This window comes from Ricinus communis, chromosome 4 (genome assembly GCF_019578655.1).
Source record: "Ricinus communis isolate WT05 ecotype wild-type chromosome 4, ASM1957865v1, whole genome shotgun sequence".
Lineage (NCBI taxonomy): Eukaryota > Viridiplantae > Streptophyta > Magnoliopsida > Malpighiales > Euphorbiaceae > Ricinus > Ricinus communis.
The window spans coordinates 23,851,634-23,872,277 of record NC_063259.1 but is presented as its reverse complement, the minus strand read 5'-3'; the positions used below and the strand labels follow the sequence as shown (position 1 = coordinate 23,872,277).

Below are 20,644 nucleotides of genomic sequence, written 5' to 3'. Positions count from 1 at the left end.
TAAGAGTCCCTTCTAAGTAATTTCATATTACTTGTCTAACTTGTCCATCCTATATCATAACTGGACTTTTCGAATACAACACCTATGTTTTTTATAAGAAGTGCACTAGAGCCAAGAAAATTATAGATAAGGAAAGAAAAGAAAAATGTATGTGACAAGGCCTCTGTCTTTGTATCTAAGAGACCCATCGGCTCTTTCATTAGCACCGCCTGAAGGTCCAAACTCTGGGATTCTTGTAATCCAAGATGAAGAAGCTGAGCCTACTTGCTGTTTTGGATTGTGCAAGAGCCATCAAGTTGATGATCTGCCTTTCCCTCAAAACAAAAACTTACAGGTTAGGTATTCGTCAGGAGTCGGTCAGAATCAAACTGTTTCCATAAACCGCGTCGTCTTCATTCCTGTTCTTAATCAACCAGTCTCTTCTAATCGATATTACTGCATAGAGCGTCGTGGAAAGCGTAAAGGGTATGTATGCACTTACAGTATATCTCATAGTTTCTGGCTTTCTCTTTCCTTGGTTTCTGTTTGAAGGCTGGGAATTTGTAGTTTGAGGGTAATGAAACATAAAAAATGCTTCATTGTATTTCTCGCTGTTTAGCAAATCCCGGGAAAGATTTTTTTAACATCTGAATATGGACCTGTTTCGCATATATTTTGATTGACATGTATATTGAATGTGGGTGGCATCTATTGGCTGAGCATTTCTTAATTGTATTCCACAAGTTATAGTTGGACCTAAACATATTTAAGCTTGTTTTAAAGTTTGTATATTTTTGTATGGACTGGTATATTAGAGATGTCAATATCTATTTTTGACCCTGACCGATTAATAGGCCTGTATAAGTATAAATCTCGGTCAGGCCAAACTTAGTCTGCTTTGTTCCCTGCCAAGGTTCAGCCAAAAAGTAGTCATATTTTTGCAGGTTCGAGCTCAGATTAGGACTGATAGCGAAAGAGATATCCAAGTCCAGGAAGTAAACCCATCTGGAAGTGGCGTTAAGCGAAACCATGAATAGGCTTACGCACAAATTAATACATGATTGTTTAGGTTGAATGACTTCTTTTTCATAAAAATGAGAACTCTCTGTGGGGTAAAAAGAAATGTTCAATATGGATGCAAGTCTCTATTCTGTTCTAATTAGTCTGGATGCTTGATGGCTTCTGAAAATTTCATGTTCTCAGGGAAGCTCACCAAAACTCCAAGGAGGAGGACATGACAACATGCTGCTTTTGTAGCTGTGTATCTGATTTAAAACCGCAATCTCTGGATCATCATGACATATATCAGCAATTTGAGATTCACCGCCGAAATTGGGGTGGGTTTGTTGCCAAATCTGTGGCATCAGATGGATTCCCGCCAGATTTCTTAAGGAGAAAAGGTTGGAGAGTACATACCTCAACTGCACATGAATTCGAGTTAACTGAAGCACAAGGACTTGACAAGATTCTGCGTGCGCGCCTTCCAGACTTCAACTTCCCCTTGTCACAGAACACTTCCTCACCTGTTGTAGTAGGAAAGTGGTACTGCCCTTTCATGTTTATCAAAGATGGAACACTTAAAGATCAGATAGGTAATTCAAGATATTATGAGATGACGCTTGAGCAACAATGGGAACAAATTTTCGCTTGCGAGAATAGCAGTAATGGAGGCAATGCTGTGAATGTGGATGTTATCGTTGAAGCTGAAGCAGCTGCAGTTGGTGAGAAAGTGTTACATACTGAGAAGAATGTGGCTGATGGGATGATGTGGTTTAGGAGCACTGATAATGTTGGAGGGGAAACTAACAGTGTGGGCTTACGTTTAGCAATTATTGAGAGAATGAAGTGGGAGCAAGAGAGATTTGGTTGGATTGGCAGTAATGAAATGCAAGTGAGAGTGAAGAGAATGGAGGAATTTAGAGGCATTGGCGAATGGAAGAAATTTGGCTGTTATATTTTGGTTGAGAGGTTTATGTTGAGGAGAATGAATGGAAGCTTGGTGCTAACCTATGATTTCAGGCACACTCAACATCTTAGGACCAAATGGGAATGAGAAGAATGCTAAATTGTTAATGGCTAATTGCTAGCTGCCTAAAACTCACAAATTTGCATTGTTTTTATTGTGAAGGTGCTATTGTATTGGCTGTATAAACTATTAACTCTTAGACCCTCTATTAATTATTATACTCATTACTCCTATGAATTTATGTTAAAATGGTATTATTTTCTGTTTAATGTAGTTAATAGTTACTCTTGTACACCTTTCATTTTTCTTTTCCTATTTGTATTCTTTGTCTCTTTTGTTAATTGATTCTAAGTTTACAACTAAACCCACAATTGTCAAGTTGTTTTTTTCTTCCCCAAAAGTTTATGTACTCAGGATTATATTGCAATTTTACAGTTAGTTTGTTTGACTATTTATTTCTTTATTGTTTTTCTATTTATATATTCTTGTTTGATGATTTAAGTTGGAACTAATAATACCTTCCATCTAATAATGTGTTTGTCAAAACTAACTATATTGGAATGGAATTATAACTCTATTTAAGCTATACAATGAACTATTTGAATGGAACTTCCTCAAACAAAAAAGGAAACAAAAAACTATTTGCTCAATAGGGTAACTATGTTTTTACTTTCACCATACTCCTTTATTTGTAAACAGTTAGAATGAAAAAAGAAAAAAGAAAAAAGAGGGAAAATAAATACTAAAAATCTTCTGTTATTTTTCTCCCATATACTTGAAAATTAAAACATAAAAAATAATAATATATTTCTATCTCATCTCTTATTTATTAAAAAATAAAAATCAAATTGTAACATAGTACAATTTATTATAGAAATAAATTTCTCTCACTTTCTATATACTAAAGACAAATGAAAGAAAAAGTATTATTATCTTTAGTTATATTGATTTTTCAATAATCTTTTTATATATTTATTTAAAAAATCTATTAAATTTGAATTAAGTTTATATAAAATACTTTAATATGAAATTTTAAGTAAAACATTTTAATAAAATTTTCTTAAAATTATTTTTATGTAAATTGACCTAAAATTTTATATTTTTTATTTAATGGATACATAAAAATATTAAAAAATTTATATAGTTACGGTACTCTAAAAAATTCACCTATCTTTTATTATTATTTTCAAAATAGAAATATTTTCTCTTTTATTTTCTAATTTTTTTTTATTCTAAATCTATATTCGACCTAAAAATATTTCTAATTGAAATAGGATTTTTTTTTTTTTTTTTTTTTTAACATTGGCGCCATTGAAGGTAGTTAATTACTAAAGAATTGAATTAAAGAAGTGACTGTTCATCAACAGAAGATAAAAGGCAAAAGGCCATCGCACAAGCTGAGCCCAGTGAGTGAGGTGTCTTCTGGCCCTCTGTCAAAACCCTAAAAACCTCTGAGTGTCTCATTTCTCTGCGTTGTGTGTATACCGCAGATAACTCAATTTTATAAGAGCGGGGAATACAATTCAGAAAGAAATTGAATGAAATGGCAAACATAGTTATAGATAAAGATCAAGAATGGCTACTAAATTGTTTGAATGCAACACTCGACCTTAACCAAGAAGTCCGTTCCTTCGCTGAAGCTTCTCTTAATGAAGCCTCTCTTCAACCAGGTTTTTTTTCTCTTTAATTTTTTTAAAAGCTTGTATAAGTATACGTGTTAAACTTTGTTATATACATTTGAATTGACAGGTTTCATAATGTGTTTGGCTTTTAGCGGAAATATTATATTGATGTGAAGTTTGATCATTAGGTAAATTGACATTTATAATTGATTGAGATTAGTGTTAAAAGAATGTCAGGTTAGCAAGGATGTTATGTAGACTGTAGCATTGAGCTTCAACATTAGCAGATTTGGGGTGAAAATGAACAAGTTGCTTTAGATTTTAGGTTTGTCGTTTACAGTTCAATATGGGTGTTTGCATTGAATCCATTACGTTTCTATATTGTATAGGTGATATAATTCTTTTTGCTTGGAAGCACGGTTATCATCAGTAACCTTCAGATTAGTGAAAAAAATTGTAGTTCATAGGCATTTTCATTAGAACGATATACATGGATTATAGAAGGTTATTTGAATTAGCTTATATGCTCACAGGAATCTCATAGGTAGTTTCATAACTGGAGGAAGATCTTTTGGCTTGCTGATGTATCTGCTGTTGCATTGCATGGGAATAAGAACAGTTCTTTCATTGAGCCCTCTCACTATATTTGGACTCGGCAGTGGAACGAACTGGAGAGCATTTTGAGGGAGAGGGATTTTTTCCATCAATACTTAAGGGGCATATATCTTTTGATTTTAGAACTTTAGTCGGCTAGCATCATAATTTTGGCATCGTTATCCTACAATATACTTAAATCATGTGAACAATTCTGTTCTTAGTAAGTTGTCCATGTAGAAAAGATGTCTCTTTTGTCTTTTTCCTTGTGTGCATGTTGTGGTATCCAATATCCTTTAGCTCGTTTTCTTTTCGTTTTGTAAAAGAAGCAATTACAATTGCTTACTTTTCCTGTAGGTTTTGGACGGGCGCTATCCATGGTTGCTGCGAACAGGGAGCTTTCTTTGGGATTGCGTCAGATATCCTTTTTTGTCTAAATTTTTTTATTACTATCTCTTTCAGCTATATCATGCTGGCTTTGTTAATTATTTATCTGTTTAACCTTTTTCTTATAGTTTAATTACTTGTTAAGCTATGGAACTTCCAGTTCCAGAAAAATGTGGTAATGTAATTTTGTCTTATTTGATGAATTAGGGAAGCATTTAAATGTGCCTTTTCCTGCCTCTCTTCTCATCAATTTGTTGAGTTGCATGTTGTAATTTACTCATTTGATCTACTGTATTTACATATTGCATGTTGTCCACCTTCAAACATTATTTATATCTGGCATAAGCAAGAAGACTTTATATATTGTGAGATTTAACTAATTATTACTTAGCAGCAGTTCTTCTAAAGCAATTCATTAAAAAACACTGGCAAGAAGGTGATGACTCTTTTGAACATCCTGCTGTATCAAGCGAAGAAAAGGTAAATACAACCTGATTTTCTTTCACCCTCTTTTTTTGAACGAGGATTTCCTTTCACCCTTTAAACCCTGTTTTCTGTTACTAGCCTTAGTTCTTCTTCCTCTCTTTGGGCAAGTTTTTGAGGCCAAATATTATGCTTTTGACTATGTTTCCCAAATGATATCAGCTGTAGTTCTTTGACAGACTGAATTTCTAAGTGCATTAATGTGTATCAGCACCTCTAATATGCTACTGAAAATATCACTGAGGAAAGCAACTTTTGCAGAATACAAATTGAAGAGAAGCAACTAACATTTATTTGAAAACTGTTTACAATGCTCATTTAGGTATTACCCATGGATAACTCTGTTGATAACAATGGATTAAGTGAGCCACATGAAACTTTTTAAGAAGTATGCTGCTCTGCATATCCATTTCTCTATTATATTTGAACTACTTAATTACATTTACAATTGAAAGGCACCTAAAATGTCACTCAGATTTGCAATGATAAAGTGATTCTTTGGAGGAATAAATTATTTCTAGTGTATCAAAATCTTTTTGAAATTCAAAACTTCTATATGCATCACATGATTTTCAAATCCATGTTACATAGCTTAATCTGTTTGAATATATCAATTTTTAACTGTGCTAGTTTATGATACCACTAAAATAATGGTAGTCAAATATCATGCAATTGAATTTAGTGTGGTTCTATTATTAAGTTAGTTTCTGTGGATTACTCATTTGAGAAGTCACTTAAATTACTCTAATTCGCACGTGTTTTTTTTCCGATTCTTTGTTAATGTTTTCCAGCTAATTTGTTTACTTCAGTTTAGTCCTTTATGCTCTTATATATACTAAGTTCATCATTGTTTTAATTAGGAAGTTATACGCAGACTTCTTGTAGCTTCATTGGATGATTCTCACAAGAAAATCTGCACAGCAATCAGTATGGCCATAGCTTCTATTGCTATGTATGACTGGCCAGAGGGTTGGCCTGACTTAATGCCATCCCTTCTAAAGTTGATTTCTGATCAAACTAATATAAATGGAGGTAAGCCCTTGGAATGTTCATTCTCAGTTGAATCTGTCTTTTCTTATTTTCTTCCTTTCTTTTTTCTTAAAAGTGAATCAAAAATATTTGTTATGAGACACCACTTTTGATTGGGGTTTGAACCTGGCACAAGAAATGTGAGCAGAATACTACCAAGAATACAAGGTCGACTAAGACGTGAATGACCAAATATTGCTAAACCAGAAGTACCATTGAATTGGTAGAAATACCTGAAATAACACATATGAATCATCTTAGCAGAAACCAACTTTGGAACTTCTATTTCAAATCTATATATCCATGCCTTGAGCCATAAAGAAGAAAAGGATAAAAGTGCCTTCCAATGAAATAATGGCTGTTGCTTCTAACATCTCTCAGAGCTTTTGAATAAAGCATGTAATTATCCACCAATAGTATTCAAAACTTCTATGGAACTTAGTCAGGCGTTGATGACCAGGTCGGCTATTTTAAGCCCTGTTATGTTTTTATGTGAATTCCAGGTCAGCTCAAGAACTAACATAGGAAAAGAATCTTCCTTTAGATTCTTCTTTGCTCAATTTGAATTCCCGAAGATCTCTGAAATGTTTTTGCTCACTTTTAAGCATAAAACCTCTCTGAATTTCACTTGAGAAGAACAGATGAAGAAAAAATTGCTCTAAACTCCAAAACATGAATACAAAATATGTATTTAGGATTTATACTTCTACAGTGTTTGAAAGCCTGTCTATACTTAACAATAAAGAAATAAAAATATGATTTATTATGAAATTACTGAACTGTTCCAAAACCACATGAACTATTTTAGCTTGTAAAACTATGGCAGAACTTGTGTGGTACCTATTTTGTTATCTGCAAATGCTGTTTACTTACCAGAGTCGCCAAACTAAAAGAGAGAAAAAAAAAGAGAAAAGAAAAATAATGGCCGAATCATGGACTATTATTTTTAATGGTGAGGAATAAAGGTGGTTGCTCTTAGAGTTTTTTTTCCTCATGTACATGTACTCGTATTCTTTTGTTTCTTGGTTAAATTGTGCATATCATCGTTTTCACCTTTTGCGCTGCTCTTTGTCGAAACTGAGATATTTACTTGATATATAATCTGCATATTGATTGAGGGTATTATTATTTATAGTCTATAGTTAGTACGGCCGGCCTGAAGAACGCTCTATAGATATGCCCTAAATAAGTTTTGAAATGACTATAACATTTGTGGGCATACTGTTATTACCTTCAATCTTGATCTGTTAATTTATCAGGTTCTGCTTTTAGTTTAATCAATTTAAGATTAATTGGGTATCACATGCTTTAATATCTCAGTCATTTCATATTCCTTTTGTAGTAAATGGAGCTCTAAGGTGCTTAGCCCTTCTATCTGGAGATCTAGATGATACAGTGGTGCCTACACTAATACCTGTTTTATTCCCATGCTTACATACAATTGTATCTTCCCCTCAGGTTAGCATTTGTTTATTCCTTACATTTTATTTCTACTGGAGATAGCTTTTGGTAGTTTTTCCATTATCACGTTCCTACTTCTGCTATTCAGTGTTTACTTAAAGGTGAGGACATCCATTTGTGTAAACATGAATATTTCAGAAGATGGTGTGAATATTTTAATGAATGTGCATTCACCTGTGCTTCCAGGTGTCTATAGCATAGGAGTCAGTCATTGGAGTGTCTATTTTAGTGGTACCATCATGCTACTATAGTTACCAAATTGGTTTGAGTTACATATCAATGTACGTTTAAATATTTTGATAACCTAGAAAAGAGGAAACTTACAATCTTGCTAAATGTCATGTGAAAGATCTCTGCTTGCAGTGACTAAGTAGCCTTGCACTTCAATGAGGTTTTGCAATTAAACCCGTGGAAACATAGTTTTGCCTTCCTGGTCCATGTTGGGTTCTTAACCATTTTCGGAAAGGATTCAGCAAAAATATTCAAGATATCTAGCTAGCATAGCAAGATTACTTACTTAGAAATAAGCATGACTTAGTTAGAAATAAGCAATCATATCACAGCCAAACAAGAAAAGACCTTGCTGATTCTACACACAATTTCCAAATAAATCAGGTGCTCTGTGTTTTCTCTTGCAGAAATCAAAATCAGTATAGTCTGATAAATAGCTTGTGTTAATCTCTTCTTAGGGGCTTTGGTTTTGGAAGATATCAACATTAAAACCTTTCGCTTTGTGTTGTGTGATTAATTTCTTGCACTTTGTTGGAGCAGATGTATGATAACTATTTGCGAATGAAGGCCCTTTCAATAGTTTATTCTTGCACATCCATGCTTGGAGTTATGAGTGGTGTATATAAGGTATGTTCTTCACACCTCAAGTTTTCTCTGCGTCGTTCTGAAATTTAAATTTAGCTTGTCCTGTCATTGATTGAAAGATCTAATACATTGTTCAGACAGAAACCAGCGCATTGATGACACCAATGCTTCAACCCTGGATGGATCAATTTTCTATGATCTTACAACAGCCGGTGCAATCTGAAGATCCTGAAGATTGGAGCATGAGAATGGAGGTGCTTTGTCTCTTGATCTATCTTTCTATGGTCTTGGTTGTTGATCGGAAAATGGAATAAGGTCTTAATGATGTTCACTGCTGTTCTCGTTAGGTCTTAAAGTGCTTGAATCAGTTTGTTCAGAATTTTCATAGTCTTGCTGAAAGTCAATTTATAGGTAGGTTTGCCATGTTATCTTAATATAATAAAAGTCAATTTAGAAATTTGGTGTTTGAATATTTGATTTTAGTAGTTTACCCCACTAATAGGCCACATTGTTGCAGCTATTCTGGGACCTTTGTGGCAAACATTTGTAACGTCTCTAAAAGTGTATGTGCGATCATCAGTTGAGGGTACAGAAGATCCGTATGAGGATAGTTATGACTCTGATGGTGCCGAGAAAAGTCTTGATTCATTTGTTATCCAGGTCATGGAATTTCTGGCATTTTCTTATCACATATATATAAAGAGCAAATAAAAGTTATGATGTAATGAATCTGCTTGGCTGGTTTTATGTTATCAACAGTAAGACGTGTCATCTTGATTGACACATGTGATTCACTTAAATATTTCTTCATGAAACATTAGTTTGTAGAAACAGTAATCTATTTGAGACATATGATGCTGAAAAAGCAGATTCAGAGTAAAGCATGTTGACTTCTATTTAATAATGCTCTAGAATTTGATGCATATTATATTGCTGAAGAAGAGACGTGAATTTCTAATATAGAGATATTTTGTTTCTAGAAAGTATGTTATATATTGCATTTGTATACATTTACTTGTGGATTCATAAATGATCGATTTTGTATGTTCTGTATGTACAGCTTTTTGAATTTCTCTTGACTATTGTTGGCAGTGCGAAATTGATGAAGGTTGAGATCAATTTTCAATTCTGTTTCTGCTTCTGATATATTTCCTTTCACCAAAAGTATTTTATTTAGACTTATACACCTTGCTTTGTGTAGGTTATTTGGAATAATGTTAAGGAATTGGTTTATTACACCATAGCTTTTCTGCAAATCACAGAGAAACAGGTATTTAGCTTCAATTCCTGTTTGCAGTTTGCTTCATGTGTTTCACATTCTAGTGATTGCAGCATAAAAGCTTTTATATTGCAATTCTATCTTGCTGAGAGCGGCATTGCTGTAATGATTGATATTTCTAATAGATTACATTTTACTTAAGGGTACATCTATAACTTCTTCTACCAAGCGCATAAAGCTTTGTGGTTTTCGGGTTTGGAGAGGATCAGAGCATGGGACTTCTTACTCTCTAAGAGGGAGGGAGGATGGGGTGATGAGATGGTGGTGGCTGGTTGGGGGGAAGGTGTTTGTGATTTGAAACTGTGATATCTATTCGATTCAACAAAACAATAATAATGATATCTATGTCACCATAGAGCAACCCTACTGTTTTTTGAAGGCTCATTGTCATAGGTGTCTGTGTGTCTCTCTCTATATATGTACGAATCACATTTTATGTGCAATAAGAAGCAACTCCTATTATTAAAAAGCTTACCATATGACATAACTATCCATTTACATAAAAGTAAAGTAATTCTGTTGAATTTCCTGTTGTACAAAAACAGAAGATATAAAACCAATGTATTTGTGGTGGAAGATGAGAATAAAAAGTTCTGTTGAAAAGTAGAGATAAGGAAAATTGATGTAAGGCTCCTCTTTCTTCTTCTTTAGCTTTCCTTATAACAATTGGGTAAACCACTTTTTTTCTTTCCAAAGAAAAACTTTAACATCACAATATTTGCTTCACAAATTACTTATTAGCATGCATGCTTTGACGTCAGCTCTCTTATATGCAAAGCTGAAATTCATTTGACTTGTTTGAACGTTTAAGTGCAGATACTCCTGTCCTTTTCTGTTAAAACAGCATGTTTGAAGCTGCAAATAATGCTGTTATTTATGATTTTGAAAGTCATTGATTTCCCCTTCCTTTTTCTGTCGACATGTTCTATAGGTCCATACATGGTCATTGGATGCTAACCAATTCGTTGCGGATGAGGATGATGTTACTTATAGCTGTCGTGTTTCTGGTAATCATCTCTTTTGCACTTAATTGCGGTTTAGTACCCCTGGGTCCTAATAGTAACTTGTAAAGTTACATACTAGAAAATGAGGCTGAATTAATTTGTTTAGTATCTTAATGATAAGAGGATAACATGTTAAGGAAGCACTGTGATAAATCTTCATTTTTGGAAAATAAAGTTATGCATTTAACAGAGAACATGCAAACATGTTACAAGTTTATGTCTTTGTAATGATCCTTTTTGGTCCTTTTGGAAGAGAGAATAATAGGCGTGTTTGAGATAGTCGTTCTCACTTATCCCAATAAACAATTGGAAGTTGTAAACAGGTTTAGGAGTTGGAAGAGAATATTAGAGAATTAGAATATCAACATTAGTTGCTATAATATACTTTATTTGTTAGCTGTGTTAAACTTTGGTTGTGTCTCATCTCTCTGCGCTGCACCACATATTGCTATAATGGGACAATTACTTCTGGCAGGCGTGCTTCTGCTAGAGGAGGTGATTAACTCTTTCGGTGGAGATGGAGTCAATGCCATCATAGATGCTCTGAGAGAGAGATTCAACGAGTCTCAACGAGCAAAAGCTACTGGTTCCATAGTTTGGTGGAAAGTAAGTGAAGAAGTTCCATTTTTTCTTTTTTAATTGAAGAACCCATCTTGTAATGGCTATAGTTTGGTGCCTGGCCCTTTAAGCATTTCTGAGTTTCTCCTTTCAACAGTATCCTTCCCAACTAAGCATGAGGTAGCTAAGTTATGTTGCGTAAGTACACTGCAGCAGGAGCAGTTATTTAGCTTCTGCTCTTGTGGCTCTGAAAGGAAGTCCATCAAAAGAGCACGTCTTTCAATATTTCATATTTATTGTTCAATGCCATTATTTTGAAAGTTTCTTTATGAAATGAAGCTGTGCACCTTAGGTCTGTTCTGTTTGATTTCTATATATATCAAAGAGGCATAATAGTGAACCCTTAGCAACTTGGGTGTTTTTATTTTTTATTTTCTAACCTGTGCTGCCGGTGGCACGTAAATATAATTCCCAATGGTACCCTCAGATGCAGTTGTTATTCGAATGTTATGTTTTGAAGTATCCTTTTGGATTTGGGTAACTTCCAATTTTGACTAACTTTTTGGTGTTAGGTTAGTTGGCTTGTGCTTCATGTACTTTTTGGTGTTCTTTTCTTGCGGACAATTTATTTTTTAAATTTGTGTCTCTGTAGCTCTGACTCGTCGACTGGGCTTCCAATTTATCATATAAAGTTTTAAGCTACTTCTACCAAGATTGTGATGCCTACATTCTCAAATTAAAATTCTTTGGATCCAAATCTCTGCCCTAGAGTTTGGCATGAGGCTGGCCTTTTATATTATTATTATTTTTTTTCCATATATGATGTTGTGGTTTCTCTTATTTTATCTTAATTCACTTTTGCATGGTAAAATCTTGCAGATGAGGGAGGCTACACTCTTTGCTGTTGCATCTCTGTCAGAGCAATTGCTTGAATCAGAGGTTTGTATTTTTGGAATTATATTTCTAGTTGTTGGGTCTTGATGCGTTGGGGAGGTGGCTGCTCTTTCTTTGCTTGTGATATCAGATACTGCTCCCTGAAAATTAACATTTTCTCTATAGGCTTCAGGATTGACCAAGGTCAGCTTAGGAAACCTCATAGATCAGATGATCACTGAAGACATCGGGACAGGTACTTCTCTACTTCTATTCTTTTCGTCCCTTATTCTCTTTTGTGCCAGTTGTATTTCTATTGTTAATAGGTTGAAACTATGTGGTGCTATTGTTTTCTTGTGCAGGGGTGCATGAATATCCCTTTCTTTATGCTCGTATTTTTATATCAGTTGCTAAGTTCTCCTCTGTGGTACTTACTATTACATTTCCTCATCTTTCTATACATCATTTTTGGAAGAATTGATGTTGAATCTCAATATCCTACAGGTCAGTCACGGAGTGCTTGAGCAATATATCTCTGTAGCTATACAGGCGGTTGGCATGAATGTGTAAGTGAACCTCATTATATTTTGATGTTTACCTTTATGATGGAGAGCAATAAGAATCTTATAATGTGCTATGCTAGCAGGCTCCCACCTGTGAAAGTAGGTGCTTGCAGGGCTCTCTCGCAACTCCTACCTGAAGTTAACAAAGGAATCTTTCAGCACCAAATGATGGGATTATTTTCATCGCTTACTAATCTTCTTCATCAGGTAACGTATCAAATAGAATCCTGAAGTTATTGTTTTGTACTTAAATTTAAAAGTGGCTAAACCATTATGATTTACAGGCATCTGATGAAACGTTACACCTAGTACTTGAAACATTGCAGGCAGCAATTAAGGCAGGTGGGTTTGGTTATAGTTGCGTGCCCTGTATTTGCATTCTTGTTGTAATTGTCTCAGTTTTTGTATATGTGGATTATAGGTCATGAAGTATCAGCAATGGTTGAGTCTATCATCTCACCTGTAATCTTGAATATGTGGGCGGTGCATGTTTCTGATCCCTTTATCAGCATCGAAGCAATTGAAGCTCTGGAGGTAATAATTTTCGTTATCTTTGTAGAATTTTTATGTTCTCTTGTTGTAATTTCTTTGTTCTCAGTTTTCATTGACCACTAATCATATTGGATGGATAGGATTGGTGATTATATTGCAATAAGTCAAAATGTCTTCCAATTTGTTATTTTCTTTGGATGTAGTTTGACTTTCATTTTGATTGTTATGGCATGTTTTGATTTGATGTTCAAATGGAAAGGCAAAGAAATTGTCTTTAAGGTGGAGAATTATTAAATATTTTTGATATGATGCTTTATGTGTTCTAAGCCTATTTTTAGATTATGAGATTATTCTATTGATACACTTACATGCTATATATGTATATCCAACTAAATTCTTGTCAGCTGCACACCAGGCTGCCTTTTAAAATTCAACTAAACACAGCCTCAAACTCAAATCAAGGCTCTACTAAAATTTTGATTGATTTATTCTTTTCCACTTCAATCAGTGTATGCATTTGAATATTATTTCTTTTCCCTGTATTAATCAATGATGTACGAAGTTCAGTTAATTTTTACCAATTATACCCTATAAATTACAAGATTTAAGAAATGTAATAAGCATGTCGATTGCAGACATGCTGGTGGGAAATCAATCATTAGTAATTCAAATTTGGGTTTTCTTGATACCCTTAAGGGATGTAAATTATGATATTTGGAACACCGCCACCAACTTAATACAGAGGGAATCTTTTGAGATATTTATTTTTATAATTTTGTACTTGTACACAATACATATTGCTAGGAAAAGTATGGATTGCAACCAACATAGTACAGTGGGAATCTTTTGTGATATTTCTTTTGCACCTCAGTTAATATTGCATCTTGTCCTCTTATTTAGCATCTTTTCAATTAGTATTGTTCTTACTTTCATACTCCTGTTCTCTGTGGTTTAAATCCAAAGAATTTATGACAATGGTGGTAAGACTGCTCATAGCCTAGTCTGTCCTTAAATTGTTGAGATCAGCAGTTTGAGAAAAATACAAAGAGATTTGGAGAATATTTTGGAGTTGGAAAATTGTCCAGTTTCGCTGCACTGATCAGATTTGTTGCACAGATATGCACACATGCAAATGCGTGCTTCATCATTTCAATTATTTTTTAACTTGATTTTGTGTATTTGTATGTCTTACTATTCTGGCTAACTGTGTTTACTTAAATATTCCCCCAGGCAATAAAAAATGTTCCTGGCTGTATTCATCTATTGGTTTCTCGAGTTTTGCCGCATATTGGGCCTGTCTTGAATAAAGTATGGTTGTAAGAATTATGTGAAAATGAATTGTCTTCAGTTGCTCAGTAATGTGATTAAAGCACTATTCTGATGAGTCTGTGTCATAATTATCAGCCACATCAGCAACCTGATGGATTGGTAGCTGGATCCTTGGATCTGGTAACCATGCTATTAAAGGCAAGTTACTCTCAAGAAGGTCTCCTTCAATCTTAATTTCAAAAATTGGTTTTTCTTCTTCAATTTTAAGCAACAGCATAATTGTGATACCTGCTTTGCTAATTACAGTTTATGATAGCATTGTACAGAATGCTCCAAGCGGCGTAATAAAAGCATTATATGATGATTGTTTTGATGCTGTTGTCCGGATAGTCCTCCAAAGTGATGATCATAGTGAAATGCAGGTTAGTTTGACACAAGCTTTTAAATTGTCTTACTAATATTATAGTTGCACATATCCTATAGATAAATGACTAGTTTTTCTTTCTGCTGTATCGTCGACCAGAATGCCACAGAATGTTTAGCTGCTTTTATATCTGGAGGAAGGCAAGAAATACTCTCTTGGGCTGCTGATTCTGGATTTACAATGAGAAGTTTGCTTGATGCAGCTTCAAGGTCAGATTCTATATATATATTATATATATTTTATTGTTGGTTTGCTTTTTATTTAAATTTTCTTATAGGTACTAGATGAATGTAAGGGGTGAGGATGCTAGTAGTCCTGATGGTTATTTGGAGATTGTAATGGTGCTTGGTTATACATTAAGTGCTACCATAATTGTCCTAAAACCTTCTTAGACTAAAATGGACCCAGCTCCAACATTATCATGCTGTCATGTTCAAAGTTATAAAACCTCCGTCATTCTGCTGAAACTATGAAATTTAAATTAAACCACAGGTTATTGATGCTGACGAACTTTCTGATGGTTGACAAGGGGGTATAAGGTGATGGTCTGCTACCTTCCACTCACATCTCAAATTGTTTTCTTATTTGGTAAAAACCGAAGGTGTCCAAACATATATTTATCTATGTTCAGCTTTTTGTGGCGAATTTATTTGGTGGTTCCATTTATTTTTGAACCTGGGACATTCTAGCTATTCTATATATGCTGTATAGTAAAGTGCACATATGAGTTTGCATGATATTAATGACTGTCCAGTTTGTACTTATGCTTCATATAGCACTTCAACATGCAAGTGGCTCTCGATCATTTTGCAAAATCTTTACTGCTATACTTTTTCTTAGACTGGTTTTCTGATGCCAGTTTGTGGGCAATGCAGGCTTCTTGACCCTGACTTGGAAAGCTCTGGATCTCTTTTTGTTGGGAGTTATATTTTGCAACTCATTTTATATCTGCCATCGCAAATGGCACAACATATTCAAGACCTTGTTGCTGCTCTTGTCAGGCGATTGCAAACAGCTCAAATAGCAGGACTGAGAAGCTCCTTACTACTTATTTTTGCTAGATTGGTATTTGTAGCTCAACAACTAATGCTTCATCTTGTCTACTTGCTTGAATGTTGCTAGTGATTTCTATATTTTAACTTCTTGGCAAAATGCATTATAAAACCCCTTAACTTTTATATCTTATTTTATTGAGCCCCTTAATTTTTATTTTATTTTCGTAAGCCCTTGTACTTTTATTTTTGCTTTTATTAAGAACTAGTCCTTAATAAAAGAAAAAATAAAAGTACAAGAGCCCACATAAAACAGAAAACGTCTAATAACGTATGCATTAAAAGTCCTAAATCTAAAAAAAGATAAAAATATAAAAACTCAATAAAACAAAATAAAAGTTCAGGGGCTCAATAAAATAAAACTGAAAAGTTGAGGGGCTTAATAGTGGATGTTGCCAACTTAATTTGGTTTCTTTAAAGCTTTTATGGTTAATATTAAGCATGCAGTCCTTGTGGTTTTCATTGGTTGACCTTTAACTGTTCTGTAATGCAGGTCCACATGAGTGCCCCTCATGTTGAACAATTTATAGATATGCTGATCACTATTCCTGCTGGAGGCTATGATAATTCCTTTGTTTATATAATGTCTGAATGGACTAGGCAGCAAGGTAGGCATCTTTAAAGATACTCTTTTCCCAACCAAAAGTATTTGGCTTCATTTAGGCTCATGAGCCATATATGACCACAGGGACTTGGTTCAGCTTGGCTCAATAATGAATAAGCCAAGCTGAGTTAGCCAAAGTCATTTATAGCCCTAATCGGGGTTTATGATATGTGCCTTGCTGATGTATTATATAAAATACATAGTTTTCGAAGCATTCAATGTGAGCTCAAAATGTTTTTTTTGCCCTGAATTCTTACTGAGCTCAGGGGAGATACAAGGGGCATATCAAATTAAGGTTACAACCACTGCTTTGGCCTTATTGCTGTCCACAAAGCATGCTGAACTGGGGAAGATTAATGTACAGGGATATTTGATTAAGGTTTGTTTTCAACATGAACTTGAAATGCATGTTTCTAGGATGTTTAGTCAAGAATTTAATCGTTTTCATATAGTCTGCTGCAGGGATAACTACTCGCTCAAAAGCTAAGCTAACTCCAGATCAGTGGACAGTAATGCCGCTTCCTGGAAAGGTACTTCTAGATTAAAATCTAGCTTTAAATTTTTAGGCAGACAAGTCGCCTCTTAAACAGAGGTTATCTTGTAGTAAATGGAGATGGGCATGATTTTTCTGTGAGGTCAATTGCCTGGTTAATGCCTTGTTGATCTAGATAAGTAATCTGAGTAGGAATCTAGTTGCCATATTCTGTCCCCTAATAATCATATTTTTGTGATTGTTTTATTGTTTCCTGGAGAATACTGTGGTTCTTCTCATTGTGTATGCGAGTTTATTCATAGCTCGTATCGTATATGGTTTTATGTGAAGGATTGTCTCTCCACTATGGTTTCCTTTGCATAGAAGTGGTTATTCAGGTATCATGTGTCTGAGATGCATTGATCAATAAATATGAGCAAATTAAAGAAGCATTTTTCTTCTCTCATGTGCTGTAGCAGATAGTGGCTTTGCTGGCTGATGCTTTGATTGAAATCCAAGAGCAAGTACAAGCTGGTGATGATGATGTAAGTGGAATTTTCATGTCTCTTTTATCAACTTAGCTACTGGAAATGGAATAGCATCGAATTAGTCATTATTGCAGGAGAGTGAGTGTGAAGAAATACAGGAAGGAGCTGTGGAATCTGATAAGAATTCGATGTACTCTGCTGCTGGTACATCGTTTGGCAGAACCACATATGATCAACTTGAAGCAATGGCGAAAGCGTTTAATGAGGTTGGTTGACAAAAAGAATTTTCCTTTATCTTTTCTGCACTGATATATTGCACCTTTTTCCTTACCTCCCACAATACTAACAGACGTGTGATTTATAAATTTTAAGGATGATGAGGATGGGGATGATAATGGCTTGTTGCATGTTGCTGATCCACTGAATGAGGTGTGCTTATGTTCCAAAATCTATGTATGTCGCTGAAATGTAAAAACTTCTATATATGGTCTCAGTTCCTTGAAATATGCCTGGCAGATTAACTTGGCAAGCTATCTTGCGGAGTTCTTTGGGAAGTTCTCTCACAGTGACAGAGAACTGTTTGATCATCTTTGCCAGGTAAGCTTGCATTCTTGGTCAAGCATTTCAAAACAATAAATAAAAAAAAATTAATTTTTGCGAGGATTACCATAGATGAGAAGCTATCATCTTACTTTTTTGTTTGGAACCACAGGGTTTGACACACGCCCAACAAGATGCTATTAGGACAGTATTAGAGCGGTAACATGCTTTTTTTTTGCTTAAGACTGGACTGTGGGGTGCTATTTTTTGTGTGCATGTGTGCGCGCCCCTTTTTATTGCTATTATTATTATCTTTTTGTGGTTTTATGGTGGGATGGGGGCCAAATTATTTCATTGATTTATTGAAGAAAGAAACAGAACCGCTGAGTGTGAGTTTGTAAAGCGAAAATGTATGTTCAATTCTTGACATTTACGGAAGTAAATCGCTGGATTAATATGCATATCCAAAATCCAATGAAACACAGTAGGGTTTCTAAGCATATTGCACAATTTTTTTTTTCTTCCCTTCTTGGTGCACATCTCTTGGTCTGGGTTCTTCAGTTCAAGTGGATAATTTTCATAATTACCAAATGTTGGAAACACAAGAAAGTGGGCATATCCAGTAATCTTTTACTTTATTTGCAACCTAAAACTCACGTTTTTATCTGCTATACTATGCAGAGTTTTCAAAGCAGTGCAGTAGGCTCTGTATCTTATGGGGAAAAACCTCCAGATGGCCTATGTGAATGTGAGGCAAGTTTGCATCCAATTTTTCAATGGTCTAGTAACTAATTAAATTTTAATTTTTAATTTTGTAATAATTTTATTTAATTCTTTTAAAATTTTAAAACAGATACCAATTCATTTAATTTATTTTTGAAAACATTTTTCTGACACAAATTATTCTGTTTACTAATATAAACATTAGTGAGTTAATAAAAAAATATCATGTGAAATAATATATATGAGATTTTTAATGATTATATTTTTATATTTAAGATAAACTATTTTTATCGATTTATAATTATTATTATTTTACTAAGCACAATTGATTTTTTACGTCATTTTTATACTGTGAAATTTTAAAATTTTTCATTGAAAAATAAATTAAAAGAAAAAAATATAATTATTAAACATTGTAAAAATTAAGATTTAATTTGTAATTATGTAATTTTTTTATCCATGTTTTCCATTAGCCTAAAAGTTAATCTTTGACCGGAAAGAAGTAAATCATTGCCCCAGAAAAGAACAGAAAAAAATTAAAATTAAATGACTTTGAAGTTATGATTTTATATCATAAGAAATTTCTTTTTCTTTTCCTTATTACCCAATTAGCAATTGTTGCGCTCATATATATATATATATATATATATATATATAGAGAGAGAGAGAGAGAGAGAAGCGAATGTGGTATCAGAGTCGACTAATTTAAATATATTGTTAATGCTAGTCTATGAGTAGGTTGAATTAAGAATTATAATATTTGAGTTTGACTCGACTCCTAGTATTATTTAAATTGTTTGATTTATTAAAAAAATATAAATATTTTATTAATAAAATTAATAAGTATATCTTGATATAAAAAATAAAAATAAATATCAAATATTTAAAAAATATATGTAAAAAAATTTACTCATGACAATTATCAATCGTGTTGACAGAGCAATAGATGCAATTTTGCAAAAAGGATGTTCCGCTCAGTGGTACTAAGCCATATGTCGATTCTATAGATGTCTTTTGATGAACTTGATAGTTTGAATATCGGATTGAATTTTTTTTTTTTTTCATCACTTCTATAGAAAGAGAATCTACATTTTTATAGAGGACCATAAAACTCTTATAGAAGAGGAGTTCAACATCTCTCTATAATGGAGGATTATACAACTCATAAAGAAATATTAATATTTACTTATTAAAACTAATTAAAAAAAAAAAATGGTTCATTATCTATCTAAAAGTGATAGACGGTGGGCTAAAAAAATAAAATTTTAATAAAAAACAAGAAAAAAAAAATTATTGAAGTAGAATTCTTTTCTAAAATTATTGAACTATATTAAGTAATAATCGAATTAAAATCAAGTACTTTGGAGGTCTTCATTTACCACATTATCTGCAAGACTTCAACACAAAGAAAAATAGTGAATTTTTAAAAGAAAAATAGAACAAATTCTTCTTGGAAATTAGATTTTCACCCTTGTTTATCTTTTTCAATAATCCTTCCAATAGTGAATTTTTTTTTTTCTTTCTCCCCTCTGTTCGGTGTAAGAAAAGGAGGGAAAGGACGTTCACGGTTGAAGGCATGGTACCGGACATCATCGGAAAAGTTTGCCTAACAAAACAAACAAAGTGGCCCAGGAGCTTCCTACCAAATTTCAATTGAAAGTTTGGAGAACACTTATACCACTCTTTTTAAGGATATTATTACATTTTAAATTTCTTATAGGTAAGCATCACGAGGCTCAATAATTATTAATTCAAGGCTGATCTTCATTTTCGATTTTATAGCTTTCTTGATTGTCACCAGTTTTTAAATTATAATAAGTTTGCATCAAAAGCAAAAACATAATAATATTCACAGTGAATAATGTAAATTCGATTCTTTAAATGGAATCCATTCAAGAGGGAAACAACTCGCACATTAAAATGCTTCGTCTCCAAGCCTAATTCTCTGGTACGGCACTGTATATCC

General features: G+C 33.6%; 2 protein-coding genes across 6 annotated transcripts; both read left to right on the top strand.

Moving 5' to 3' along the window:
• The first annotated feature begins 95 nt into the window (after window positions 1-95).
• On the top strand, window positions 96-2,214 carry LOC8264523. The gene is made up of 2 exons (XM_002514481.4): window positions 96-465; window positions 1,183-2,214. Exons 1-2 carry the CDS (start codon window positions 146-148, stop codon window positions 2,030-2,032), a joined length of 1,170 nt encoding a protein of 389 aa, XP_002514527.2. The 5' UTR covers window positions 96-145; the 3' UTR covers window positions 2,033-2,214.
• Window positions 2,215-3,318: 1,104 nt separating this feature from the next.
• On the top strand, window positions 3,319-18,455 carry LOC8264522 (importin-9). 5 transcript variants are annotated; one of them, XM_015716595.3, is made up of 33 exons: window positions 3,323-3,615; window positions 4,519-4,580; window positions 4,936-5,028; window positions 5,892-6,063; window positions 7,403-7,518; window positions 8,293-8,379; window positions 8,475-8,591; window positions 8,685-8,748; window positions 8,855-8,997; window positions 9,398-9,445; window positions 9,539-9,607; window positions 10,548-10,623; window positions 11,096-11,226; window positions 12,058-12,117; window positions 12,238-12,307; window positions 12,414-12,478; window positions 12,556-12,617; window positions 12,698-12,821; window positions 12,899-12,956; window positions 13,036-13,148; window positions 14,337-14,414; window positions 14,511-14,573; window positions 14,702-14,797; window positions 14,899-15,008; window positions 15,675-15,864; window positions 16,345-16,459; window positions 16,722-16,834; window positions 16,908-16,985; window positions 17,407-17,472; window positions 17,550-17,681; window positions 17,788-17,844; window positions 17,932-18,012; window positions 18,128-18,455. In XM_015716595.3, exons 1-33 carry the CDS (start codon window positions 3,489-3,491, stop codon window positions 18,176-18,178), a joined length of 3,087 nt encoding a protein of 1,028 aa, XP_015572081.2. In that variant the 5' UTR covers window positions 3,323-3,488; the 3' UTR covers window positions 18,179-18,455. The 5 variants fall into 5 exon arrangements, 4 of the variants coding, with proteins under 4 accessions (XP_015572081.2, XP_048228951.1, XP_048228950.1 ...); XM_048372994.1 differs by having other exon boundaries at window positions 3,544-3,615; window positions 5,906-6,063; XM_048372993.1 differs by lacking the exon at window positions 3,323-3,615 and adding an exon at window positions 4,024-4,384.
• The last annotated feature ends 2,189 nt before the right edge of the window (window positions 18,456-20,644 follow it).

Excerpts from the sequence above, each read along its gene's own strand:
- LOC8264523 (XM_002514481.4), top strand. The coding sequence starts at position 146 with ATGTATGTGACAAGGCCTCTGTCTTTGTATCTAAGAGACCCATCGGCT. Across the intron at positions 466-1,182 it reads CGTCGTGGAAAGCGTAAAGG|GGAAGCTCACCAAAACTCCA; the intron begins GTATGTATGCAC and ends TCATGTTCTCAG.
- LOC8264522 (XM_015716595.3), top strand. The coding sequence starts at position 3,489 with ATGGCAAACATAGTTATAGATAAAGATCAAGAATGGCTACTAAATTGT. Across the intron at positions 5,029-5,891 it reads CTGTATCAAGCGAAGAAAAG|GAAGTTATACGCAGACTTCT; the intron begins GTAAATACAACC and ends TGTTTTAATTAG. Across the intron at positions 18,013-18,127 it reads TGTTTGATCATCTTTGCCAG|GGTTTGACACACGCCCAACA; the intron begins GTAAGCTTGCAT and ends TTGGAACCACAG.